The following is a 13,808-nucleotide window of genomic DNA, read 5'->3' on the forward strand; positions in this document are numbered from 1 at the left end:
TAAATTAACCTCATAGTTCTATAGAATACTTTTTTATTCAACCAGCTGTTAGTTATAACAAATTATATTGCACTAAAACAATTTTAACATTTTAAAGACTGCCCAAAAAATGAATTAGAACATCTAGTATTTTACTATGTATTTAAATAATCTTCTAATCCTCTTTACCAAATAAATGAACGTATCAATGATTATAGCATTACACATAATATAAATTTGAAAGTCAATTCTACGTATGTCATTTCATTTTCATCCAAATGATGAATTTGTGTCGAAAACGCTCAATGTTTACAGCTGTTACGTTAAGCAAATGGTATTATACCAAAAGCTAGAGTAGAATGTTAGCGTCGGCTGCTAGATTTTTTAAAATTTAAAACTTTTTTTTCTAAAAAACTGAAACCCTAAACTAAAATCTTGGCTTCGTCATTCCCTAGTTCTCAAAATTATCTTTCTTTCAACACAAAAATCATGAAAATCCGTCAAGTGGTTGATTCAGAATCGTGAAATAAAAAAACCCTGTCACGTTTTAATATACAGTGTGATTATTAATTACCATTAATATTAATATTAATCTAGCCGACCCTGGGGAAGCATTCATAGTGAATCGTTCTCTACTCTATTGAGGTGCACAACATAGTTAATTTTGCGTAGTAAGTGCATCGTTGATTAAAGTATGGGTTCTTACTTCAGGAATAGATGTGGGTTTACATTTTAGATAGCCTAATTAACCTTTTCAAAATAAGTTATTTACGTTTTTACATGTTTACAGGACCTATTTGAACACTATTTTTGAAGTAATAATACGGCCATATACGATTTTTGTTTTGATGGCTTTGTTTTTACACATAATTTTCACTGAAAAAGTGCACCCTTGACAAAGCCACACAAACTGAATGTCTAAAAAACAGAGTCTGGCACGTGCAACCCTTCCTTTGGTAGCGTCTGTCCATACGCCGTTATGCCTCATTTAAAGTCATGGCAAAAGGTAACTTTAAGAGAAATTCCTTCAAAGTTAGTGTGAAAGGATTACGGACTATTGCAGAGCATGACAGTTTGAACAGAGTCAGCCAACTTCGCTTTGATAGTGTAGGTGCCCAAGTGAGATACAGACCATCTTGGACCATGCTTAGAATTCTCATCAACATGATAATAGAGTTTTTTTTTGGCATAGGTTTATAGGCTAACGAGCCTAAAGGGCTTAATGAGTAAAAAAAAAACTCTAATGGATACAACAGAGCGTTCTACGTCCCTTAATAAAGAACCAAATAAAAACTGATACAACCCGTTACCTGTCTGTAAGAAATTCGAAACAAAATAACTATTCTTTGAAACCTGAAGTAAAGAAAAGATAAGAGGTGATGTTTGAAGATGGAATTCTTAAACATACATAGAATGGTTGGTAGGTATATCAAAATGAAGGCTTTGTTATAAATAAACAAATATAAAAGCTAAAGAATCCATGCCGTACTTACTTTTGTTCTTGTTTTGACTTCTTTAAAGTGAATAATTTGATTTAATCTCCGGGGTTACCTATTTATTGTAGAGAGCACAGACTAAGAACTGGTATGTTGGTCGTCATGGATGAAGTAAAAACAAAACAGTTGGATTTGAGAAATAATATTTGTTTGTTTCGATTAACTTAATTCACATGTTTCAGCTGATCGAATAACGTAAATAAACATTTAAAATTTTAATTACTTGCAGAATAATATACTAGATCGTTTTTACAAAAATCTACTGAAAAATTAGTGATTTGTATACTTTCCTAGCGTAGTAGGTAAAAAGAGCTATAAAATTACACCTTATTTATGAAAATTGGTGAAGAATTCATGAAGTTATGGTCTACCGACAAAAATAGCACTTTAAAATATATATATACAACCTGCCGACCAAGCAAATTTCCATTTGTCTGAATTGATTTTCGATCAAATGTATTTAAATAACATTAGGTTTAACGAGTACCTAGGTTTGCTGCCTACAGGTAGGGTAATAAAGTGTGTTTTTAGTAATAAAATATTAATAACTTAGAATAAAATAAATAAATTAGACAAGTTTTATCAAAATATATCCATAAACAAGCAAACTAGGCCTACAACATTTTACAATATTCTCCTTAAGAATAACATGAGAATTTAAAATTTACAATTTTTTTTATTTTCTCCTTTACCAGTATCTGTAAAAAAAAAAACACTTTGATATACTAAATTATTTGTTTTTTAAGCTCTTTAAAAAAGTGGAGAGAAATTGGGAAATTTGGTATTTTGAGGTTCAAAAATAAGAAAAGACAATTTTAACCCCATAAAACTGGTCTAGGGTAAAACCCCTTTCCCATGGTCCGATCATGCTGGTTCACAAACTCATCCAAGTTCATCCCGCCTTGTACCTTTAAACCAAACTTCATAAAAATCCGAAAAAAATTACTCAAGTTATCGAGCGTTCGAGGACGTACATAAACTTTAATGAATGATGTTTTTAGCCTCTGGGGACATCAAAATGAAAAAGGAAATTGGTCCCGGGCATAGGTCTTACCGTGCCACCTATGGTAATAGCTACTTCACTATGGGGAAATTCGTTAATATATATATCAAAATTGGACAAAAATTACTCAAGTTATCGCGTTCGAGGACGTATATAAATTTGAATGAATGGTGTTTTTAGCCTCTGGGGACATCAAAATGAAAAAGTAAATCGATCCCGGGCATAGGTCTTACCGTGCCACCTATGGTAATAACTACTTCACTATGGGGAAATTCGTTAATATATATATATATATATATAGTTTTATCAATGAATATACTATATCTTTTGTTATAGTTTAGCACTTCAGTTTATTTTTAGTTTCAACATATTATATGCTACTACATAAAAGCATAAAAGAAAGAGAAAGTACTAATTTATTTGAGCAAACTCTCCAATGTTATGATAGAGATGTCTGTCAGTGTTATTTATAGCGTTTGACGTCAGAAGACTAGACTTTGACTGCCTTCAAGGTTTAATGTAAAACTCTGCTTTACTGCTATATGGTGAGAAGAGTTCTTAAAACTTTCATAGAACATATATTTGGAAGTTGTTATCTTTTTTATGATTTGTTGTTCAAATGTAAAATCATGCTGAGAAGTTAAAGTTAAAACTCTTTAATGCATATTTTTGGGAATAACAAATTTCTTATATTTAACAGTTCAGACCTTCTTTTTGACCTTATATTTAACCCCATTTAACAGCAAAATATCTGTTAATCTAATGTTTTCAAGACCAACTTTTTTCACTTCAAAGTTCCATGTTTGATTTGTGTAAACAAGTTCAATATGATTACAAACTTATTAGTGTGTTATAGCACCTTTCAGAGTAGAAATTGAGTATGTATTTGACTTTGTATATTTTGATCACATTTTATCCTTAAATGTAAAGATTTTTGTATTTTTGCAGGGGTTCTCCGTAGTGAGGTTGAGAGTAGCCATACAGTTGTGTCGTCCAGAACGGCCGTAGCTAGCGATGGCACAGTGTCGCACAGTCGGGATGTCATTCAAGGTAAACCCTTTTTTTGTGTATATCAATGTCAGGAATTTGCTATAGATAGAGGATTGACAAACCCTAGTCTGGTTAATATCTAACATTTTCCTGTTGTTTGAATATCTCACCACACGACAAATTAACACATTTGCTACCGATCGCCGTATATATTTGACGCTGCGGTCATTGCCACGGACCGAAATATACATTTGAATATTATACATAGACCGGGTGTCACTTGGTTAACAGTACATGCAGACCACAGGCGAGTGGTACAATAAAGTAAAAACCAGTTAGCTGACATCACTAATCATCATATCCACTCACCAAGTGACATTCATGTGCGACAGACATCTCTGTAGACCGCTGCAGAGAATTCAGCGCCTTCAAATAGACCATTTGAAGATGTAAGCTTTTTAATAACATTGGAACACCGACACAAATATGCAACGTCAGTCTATTTTAATGTGACCAGCCGTCGCACATATGCGACGGCAGAATATGGGTAAAAACCAGCCGTTGCATATGAGCGTTGCAGGTCCATATGAATGAAAAATTTATTACTATTGGGGTAGCAAACGTGTTAATGACTACTAAGTCTAGGGCCAAACTGAATTTTAAATCAATACGTTAACCACCTTATACCACATCTTTTGTATATAAATTTAAAAATAAAAGGACCAAGGAGGTGGTGAAGGACACTAACGGACCTCCTTTGTCTGGTAGGTTGAGAGCTCTGCGTGCCAGGGATAGAGACTCTGATTCAGACGATAGATCGATTGACATTTTTTTGGTAGTTCTTTTTTACTTAATTATTGTGTTTAAAAATCAGAAAAAGTTCATTAAAGAAAGTTCAGAGTGAGGATAGATTTTTTGGTAGGAGGATGGGTTTTCTACCCAGTTAAAGATTATTTGTACATTGGATTATTATGTAAGTCCATCCATGCATGACCCAACTTGTTTCACCAATGATTGGGTTTGCTGAGGTCCGGGATGTAAAAATCTTTTTGCACTATTGACTATTTTCTGTACTTTGGCTCGCATTTGTTTTCACATTTGGCTTGGTCATCAATCATCTAATCCAGCCTAGCATAGCTAAAATAAGAAATTATTGTGTTATTCCTCTGTTAATTAATTGGTTTAGCCAAATTATTATGCCATGTGACAGTTGTATTCTTGACCACAACACCCAGTATGTGTAATAAGTAAGTAAATTAATGATAATGGAAAACTCATCAACATCATAAGAGTTTTGTCTCTAAAGAAAATGTTACCAATAACACCTCCTGCAATTTCTGTTACTGGTAAATAAATAGAGTCTTAATTTTATCAACCTACAAACCAACTTGGTAAGAAAAAACATTGTTGTGTCGTAGGGGGTACAATCTTGTAGGCGATGTTGATGTTGTAGGTGGATGTGTCCATCTCAAAATTTGGTTCAAAATATATGGAACACAACCTTGCCTGTCACTGGGCTGAATTGGATGATGCTTGATATGCTTCACACATTGTACTGTATAGGCTACATCAAAGCTTTTGTATTTACTAACTACTAGTGTACCTGTTGCTCGAATTCGAGCAATTGCAAAGCATTACAGGCGTTATTTCAAAACGAATGACGGTCATAATTTCCGATGACTTTATAAAAGTCGACTCAAAGATTATGGAAATACTCACAATGTACACAACAGTTTGATATAATCAAAATTGTTTGTAAATATCTTATCTTTTTTCAAAAGCTGATCTTGTTTTTTAGAGTTTTCTACAAATGTTTCCCACTCATAGCCACATTAGGTTCTCTATAATAACAATTATAAATGAAGAAAAAAAACATCATTTCTATTTCTTCTAATTCAGTTTTATTTTTAGTAGGCCTCTATCACATTGTCCAGGATTTCTCGCTTTTTTCCATTGTAATAATTACACCAACCCAAGTATCGGCTACAGATGCAATACGCAAAGAATATCATCTACGTGCAACACACCTACGTACAATCTCCAAGAAGTGGTAAAAAAAGGCAGAAACCAACTCATACAATAGACATAAGTTAACTCCATAAGAAATCATTTTAAGAGTTACTGTGATATTAGGAGGAGCCGAGTTACTATGATATTAGGATTGCACATTATAACATTACAATATTACAACATTATATTGCAAAACATGACACGATGCAGAAGAAAATCAATTTTAAAATCAGCAAAAACCTTTGCAAACACTTCATTTTGACAAATTTAGTAAATCACAATTTAAATATTAACAGCTGTTTCATTAAAAAGTAGTGTAAATGTATACGTATGGTCGTGATGTAAACAAATCTGAAGAGGGGACTTTAAAGGCCTCTGGGGCAGAGCCCCAAGGGAATTTACCACGTTTCTCTTTTGATGGCTCATCTACAGACCAAGACCTTTCTTTAGAGACCCCTACCAAGTTTCTACGTCCAGCCGTTCTCTCAAATTAGCTGTCACAAAAACCCGTTTTTCCTCCATAAGAATAACATGGGATGGGAATTTAAAGGCCACTGGGGCAGAGCCCCAAGGGAATTTACCATGTTTCTCTCTTGATGGCTCATCTACGGACCAAGACCTTTCTTTAGAGACCCCTACCGAGTTTCTACGTCCAGCCGTTCTCTCAAATTAGCTGTCACAAAGAAAAACAGTTTCAAATTAATATATAGATGCTGTTGTCTGTAGTTGGGGGTGACAGAACTATGTAGAAGTTGGTGCTGCAGCCAAGTTGGTTCGTTATGACCCAATAGGCTAATGGCACCTGTTTTCAAATCTATTATAAGCTTCGTAGCTCTTCCGCCTTGCTTTACTTGGAATCATTGGACAGGCTCCTTTAAATTTAGATTTTAAATTCAATTAAATGAATATATTTGTTTTTGTTGAGTTAAAAAAAGAAAGGAAAGAAAAAAATAATAAAGTACTGACAGTTTATTTGGATTCATAGACATAAACTGATTTTAAGCAACCAATGTTACAGGACTTTCAAATTAATAATAAAGTGGTTTTACACGATTTTTATTTGTTTGTTTGTAATCTAAAAGAAGATTTGGAAACAAAAATAACAGTCTATTCCTGACACAAAAGTCATCAGGAGTTACTGCTCCAAAGAGGTGCTGGAATAAGAGGTGTTATTTTGGACAAACATTTTGCTGTCTACAATTAGCGCCTGATGGATTATCAGCTCTGTCGTGTATTTCAGTCGAGTCCTCTCGACGGCTGGAAATAGCGTTTGCACACCAACCGGCTACTCAGTTCACAACCACCGACTACCTACCACTCTTCACACTGTCTACCTCCCTTGCTGTCTTCTTGTTTGTTATTTTTTTTAGTCAGTGACCTTTCATAGAACTGTGTAGTGAATCATTTCTTGGCTGCAGCCAGAGGTTTATTTCAGTCTTCATCAGGTCTTGAGTCGCCATGTGACAAGCAATTCATGCAAGTGAACAGATTTTGCAGTTTTTGTCTATTGTGATAAGTATAGTTCACTACACTTCTATATGATTTTAGTTTTAGTTTCTTTCATTACTTATTTTCTTTAATTTGTCTCCAGCTGTGTGTGTGTAATCTATTTCTATACAAATTCCATTAAAACTCGGACTGATGAATTATGATGATCTTCTTCAGAACAACTGCCATAATTCTACACTTTCCTTCAATAAGTAATTATCAAATTACCAGAAGAGAACAAAATCTATTTTTAACGTAACATGGTTCAAATCAAAGTGTTAAAACTTAATCTAAGGTTAACAACATAATGGTGTTACCATCAAATCAGGTAACTTCGTTAGGGTCTGTACTGGTGCTAGTGGTGTTTTTGTGGTCTTGGCTCCCCATAGCTTTAGTGTTGGTAGGAGGATGCAGTCTTGTTGCCATTTCTCTGGCTCGCCAACATTCACACGACCAAGGTATTATTTTGATGTAAAGATTTGTGTTTGCTTGTTGAATTTGACCACATTATATTTTATACTGTCTAAAAATATAAAATCATGTTACTTACTATCAAGTGTCAAGTGTGTGTGTGTGTGTGTGTTTATTGTATCTTTATCTTGTGTGGTTTTTTATATACATACTCCAAAGTAAAACTAATGACATTACTATATTGTGATGTAACAAAGTTTAATATTTAAAACCATCATTGGATGAATCCAATGAAATTTTATTGCAAAAAGGACATTTTGAGATAGCAAATTTATTATTCTTTATCAGACATAAAGTGTTGGCATGTTCTTTAGTAGGTCTTTAACAAGTATGTCTTACCATTAGTGTTTATAAGTAAACTCGTAAAATGATTATTTCATTTCAGAAATACATGATTTTTATAAGCTTCGTAGCTCTTCCGCCTTGCTTTACTTGGAATCATTGGACAGGCTCCTTTAAATTTAGATTTTAAATTCAATTAAATGAATATTATTGATAATCCCCAATAATTTATTGTAGTTAAAAATGAAAAGCACTTGCTTGCTTAAGAATAGGAACAACCCCATTTCAAAATCCCTCCCCCCAAACCTAACCACCATAGATGATTTAGTTTTAACCAGGAAGAGTTCATGTTTCATGCTGTATTATGAAATTACTACTTGAAGGTTTTTATCTGGTCATATTCCCCAAAGGTTAAGGGATGATGTAAACTAGTTTTGATTTTGGTTATTTTTTCAGGTGAAATATCTGCTAAGAACGGAGAAGAGCCTGTGGGGAAGGTCACAAGGTCACAGTACACATACAAGAGCCCTAGAGGAGATGACGAGGGAGTCAACAAACTGACCACCACCACCACGACCCTGGGGGGCCGGCGGACTTCTGGCCCAAGAATCACAGAGGTAGAAGAAGACGGAAAAACTACCAAGAGAGCCTCAGTCACTGAGGAGACCGCCGGAACAAAAATCAGAAAAAGTTCATTAAAGAAAGTACAGAGTGAGGACAAAAGTGAAAGAAGGTTTTCCAGCCAGGAAGATGATGTTACCAAAACTACAGTTTCCAAAGTTTCTTCTACTGCACAAAAATTTACAACAGACGACACAAAATCAAAATCTTCTTCATCCACGAGGTCGAGTGATACAATGACAAAAACTTCTTCGCCAACTCTGAGAAGACAAAAGTCAAGTGAGGAAGAGTCGGTGGAAGAGAAAAAAAAAACGATAGTTCGAGGTGACTCTGTCCGTGCCCTTCAGCATAAGTTCCAACAAGCTACAGGTATTGACATCACATAATTTTTCTCACAACAATGAAATTGGTGTTTTATGGCACTCAATGCTAAATGAGTAGAGATGTTTTCATTGTCTTGAACATAGGTGATGAATTTGTCCCTTTTAACACTAATCATACTTAATAATCCACTACATGTGAAGTATGAGAGCTCACAGGTATGTTTTAAACATAACTCCTCTTTAGAGTACTTCTGTGATGGTTCTGAATTGTAAAACCCCACTCAAAAGTGGAAAATAACTCAAAACAAAAACAAAAATTGCATGTAAAGAAATCAGTAACTTAGTATTTGTGAATACAGTAGCTGTGACTTAATGTTCACTTCTAGGATTTTTTAACTAGAATATCATCCATCCTAACAACAGTTTTCTTGTAACACCAAAAGTATCAATCATATCATCCAACTTTGTCACCTTCTTAATTCTTATTATACATTACAACATTATTTTATATATTGAAACTGCCACTTTCATAATTACTATAGGGAAGTAGCTACAGTATTACCGTAGGTGGCATAGTAAGACCTAGGCCCGGGACCGATTTAATTTTTCATTTTGATGTCCCCAGAGGCCAAAAATACCATTCATTCAAATTTTTATTTATGTATATATATATGTGTGTGTGTGTGTTTGTCTGTGAACACGATAACTTGAGTAATTTTTGTTTGATTTTGATGAAATTTGGTTGAAAGGTGTAAGGCGGTATAAACTTGAATAAGTTCGCGAAACCAGCATGATTGGGGGGGGGGGGGTATTTGTATATAGCCTGTTTAAAGGTTTGATAGGTGTTTATTAACCTATTATAACAATTTAACAATGTAAATATGAATTTGTTTATTTGTTTGAAATGGGTTTGGTCAATGAATGGAAAATATGATCATATAAACTACATGGGTTTATGAAAACAATAAAACATGCATTAAAATTGAGGCATTTGATTATCTTGAAAAATTTATGAATAAATGTTTTTAATTTATTATTATAAAATTTCCTCTGTTTAATACGGTAACCATATTCATACAGTATAGAGTGACATAGCTAACTTGTAACATTATTATACGACACATGTTCCAATATTGGGAATGGCATATTAAGTCTTCAAATTCTCTAGATTTAGGGAGAGAGTCCTGCCATTGATAATTCACTATTCAATAAACAACCCCATATCAAATAAAACATGTTAACTGCAATCACCGAGGGACAGTGGGAATGTGAAATCTCCAGTTCCCTATGGTGATTGTAGTTTGTAGTCCAGTGATGTGCATGTCATAATGAGGTGTGTGTGGTGTGGACTAACAGAGAACTCAGCTAACAGTGTGAGCAGTGCGCGCAACACTTCGGCACGTGCAGGTCTTATCCTGCGCACCTCTTCATTCACCTCCTCTGCGCAACCGCAAGGCTCTCAGGAACCAGGTTGGTCTGTTACCTACAGTGTTGTTATAACATCAATATATCAGATTGAACACATCTATTGCACATAAATATAATTTTTGTATTATGATTTAGAATATGTTTCTATTTTATTATTGAAGACTGTTTTCAATGTAGGCTAGAATATTTTATTTGCAAATTTAATGAAACTGAAATCATAATAAAGTATTTATTTAAAGTTCATTAGAAGTTAGTAAAACTATTTTAATAGCTTTAAGCTTTTCTTTTAAGAAACTTTGCCTGAGAAAATACTTTGAGTAAACAGCTAAAATAAATTGAAAGAAAATTGAGAATAACAGTTTTATTCAGTGGCTTAGCGACAGTGGAGCGAGTGGAGCAGTCGCTCCAGGGCGTCAAGCACACTAGGGGGCGGGGGTGACGCCAAACTAGGATTTTTTAAATTTTTACTATGTTGTTGTCAAGGGTGATAGGAAGGAAGGGCAAGGGGAGGGGTAAGGTATGGCCCGAGAGGATTTGGCGCAGTGTCTTGGGGTCAGCAACCGTAGTACGCCGGGATTCAGTAGGTATGAGTCTAAACTCCCATGTAAACACTAAAATGAATGGAAATATTCGACCAATCACAGCACTGCATCAGGCTCTAATTCAATAGATATAGGGAGTTTGGGACTCCGTAAACAGTAGCTTTAACTATTGCCACAACGAGCACTGAGTCCTTCGATCTGTCAACACAATTATCATGAGATCACTGATCAGTCAAAAGTGAATACTGTAGTGATTTGTGAGGTGATGTTTATCGTGCCGCGCGTGCGCTGGTATTCGAGTCGTTAATATATTAATATACCACTGTTTCTTTAGAAGTGTTGTTTTGTGCTAATAATGAACTATGAATTTGGTTAAAAATATTTCTACAAAGTATGCGGGTAGTGAGGAGGTAAGTTTTGAACAGAGAGTTGAGTTAAAGCAGCTAGGCCCGCCAAAACCCGATTTAGTTATTACACAATGTCAAAAATCCTGTAAAAGTAGGAAAGGATTTATGTTTGTGCTGTTCAATTATGCCTTAGATAATGCCCAAACAGGTATTATCTTCTAAGTGCTTTAACGTCACCGACATCTACTCACCATTTGTAAATTCGCGTTCTTTGCTCAGTTCCCGCTGTTTACGTGCACTTGGTAAAGCTATCCTGTTTTGAGGAGATTTTTAAGTAAGGATAAGTTCCACCCAATGAACTTAATTTAAATTCATGTTTTTATTTTCAAACACCCTAATCAAATAGGTTAAATATAATAAACCCAATTAAAATACCAATTTATATTTAAAAAATTATTATGGCTAGATTGCATAAAAAAGCTAGTTTACACTTATTACTTTTCCAAATTCTCTTCTTCTCCGGACCCCCCCCCCCCCCCCGTTTACATGGGGGTTATAAGTTGAAGACAGACCAATAATATTTTATTGTGTCTAAGAAACAGAAAAAAAGGCAAATCATATTGTAAATAGTAGAATACTTGACAATCATGTTAAAATTTTTTTGAATAATAAAAATAGGAAATTTGCAGACCCTGTTATTGGAGACATTTAATTTAAAAGAGCCCTCTTCGTTATTTCGTTATTTCCTCAGACTTCAACTGACAACAATTTAAAAACTAGTATTGATTTCAGTGTCGTCGACACTAAAGCAGTCGACCACTTTGTCAGCTGAGAGGAGGAATGGCAGGCAATCGCCAGAAAAACAACGCGAGTCTCCAACCAGTGATGTCACTACTCTAAGAAGAGAATCTCCCTCAAAGAGCAGTGATAGCAACACGAGGAGGGAATCTCTCTCCAGATCATCTACAGAAGAAAGGTAATGGAATTCTCAATTCAATAGATAGATTTTTATAAACAATATTCATCAAAATGTCAAATATGTATAGAGAATGTTTTTTGTATTTTTTTCTGCTTCTAGGGATGGACGGGATTGAATTTTTAGTTCGGGACGGGATTTTTTCTGTGCATAAAAAGAAAGTCTTGAGTATTGCAGTTACCAAAAAAAGACATACAAAATCAATTTTTACCGTTTGTGGTATTGATCTATAAAAACCAAAGAATGGGTAACAATATACATACAGGTACCTGTAGAAACTTGGGAATGTAAAATGTAGAAAAAAAGGGTGATCGTCAAAATGACCGCGGTCACGGGATGATCGTCGGTATGACTCGCGGTCACGGCATGATCGTCAGTATGACTTACGGTCACGGCGCGATCGTCGGCATGACTCCGCGGTCACGGCGCGATCGTCAGTAGAACTCTGCGGTCACGGCGCGATTGTCAGTAGGACTCCGCGGTCACGGCCCGATCGTCGAAATGACTTCGTCTCCTGCGTTCGCGGACCTATCGTTCGCAATAGCGGCGTCATCGGCACTTGCGAAGCGGCAAAATCGCCGACGATCGGACCAAATCCCGTCCCGAAAAATTCCCGAATCAAATGTAATCCCGTCCCGATAATCAGGAATATTTTTTTCCCGAAAAATTCCAGAAATTTCGGGACCTGTCCATCCCTATGTTCATAGTATACTTGTCACTAAATTAACTAAATAAATTTCCAATCTTGGTAATGGCAATCAACGTCTATCATGTTTTTTACTGTCCAAAGTATTTTTAACACGTTTGCTGCTGAGCAGTCAAAATCGGCCGGTGCCGGCTGCGTGTCAGGTGCTGCGCGGTTGTAATCAGCCGTTCTAATGATTTAACTTTGAACAGTCAGTGTCAGCTCAGCCATTGACGCATAACGTTATAATCGTTGCCAGCCTGTAACTTAGAATCTGATTTTTATTATGGTGTAGATTGGTATTAAAATTTCCCGTAAAATCCCGTCTGGCAATGCTTTAGTCCCAGTTTTGGGGATTTTTTCACTTCAAGCCACATTACCAAATCAACTTATCTTTATTCACTTGATACATTTTACATACATGAATAGACAAAGAATGAATAGTTACAAAGACACTGGCTACGGATCCAGTCAGTGCTGCTACCCTTGGGTGTTTCAGTTAACTATGTTCACTCTCGAGGTAACGCAGCACAATCATCGCTGCTCTTTTGTGATTCGTCAGACTGAAATATTTGAATGTCAATTGCGTTCGCTGATTCGGTGGAGCAGCACCTGTTTTATATATGCCAAAGTGAACGTGTTAAAAGTTTTTTTGTGTATAGCTGAATTTCTTCAGATAAGTGATATCACAACAGCAAAATAAAGTTTTGTACTATATAATATGGTGGATAAAATAAAAATAGTGTTTTAAAAATTTGTAATTTGGTAGGTTGTTTATTATTAAATTAGTATGTCCCAATACCATTCTTGATTATTGTGTTGGCAACGAGTTGTTGTATACCGTCTAATAGTAAGAATTTAAAATACAGTATTATTATTCGTAAGTATTTCTTATTAATAGGAGAGAGTCACTTACTACAACAAGAGTTAAGGAAACTTCTTCATTCCTGGATAACACAACTAAAGTTACTGGAGTCCAGGATATTCTGACACGAATGAGGAATGCTGACCTAGGTAAGAAATTGTACATCACTCTAGACACTGTATTAGTATCCACTAGACAACAGTAGTTAGATGAGCAAAGTATCCATGTTATAATCCTGATTGAACTGATTGCTGTGATAAATATTTTTGATCTACAGTAAATTGTTCATTAATTTTATTCAA

General features: G+C 35.1%; 1 protein-coding gene across 8 annotated transcripts in view; it reads left to right on the top strand.

Moving 5' to 3' along the window:
• LOC129002135 (serine/arginine repetitive matrix protein 2-like) overlaps positions 1–13,808 on the top strand; it is a 193,744-nt gene that overhangs the window by 122,516 nt on the left and 57,420 nt on the right. For 7 of the 8 annotated variants that reach the window (XR_008491578.1, XR_008491580.1, XR_008491581.1 and 4 more), the window contains 5 exons: positions 3,427–3,528; positions 8,176–8,709; positions 10,020–10,133; positions 11,773–11,956; positions 13,543–13,655. Coding sequence is in view for 5 of the 8 variants with exons in the window: in XM_054429770.1 (XP_054285745.1) it covers positions 3,427–3,528; positions 8,176–8,709; positions 10,020–10,133; positions 11,773–11,956; positions 13,543–13,655 (1,047 nt within the window). In the remaining 3 variants the exon portion in view is untranslated. The remainder of the gene's footprint in view (positions 1–3,426; positions 3,529–8,175; positions 8,710–10,019; positions 10,134–11,772; positions 11,957–13,542; positions 13,656–13,808) is intronic. The other variant, XM_054429929.1, reaches the window with a different exon arrangement.

The sequence above is a fragment of the Macrosteles quadrilineatus genome, unplaced genomic scaffold (assembly GCF_028750875.1).
Source record: "Macrosteles quadrilineatus isolate MER2022 unplaced genomic scaffold, UCM_ALF_1.0 Scaffold_1__1_contigs__length_201487025, whole genome shotgun sequence".
In the NCBI taxonomy this organism is placed as follows: Eukaryota; Metazoa; Arthropoda; class Insecta; order Hemiptera; family Cicadellidae; genus Macrosteles; species Macrosteles quadrilineatus.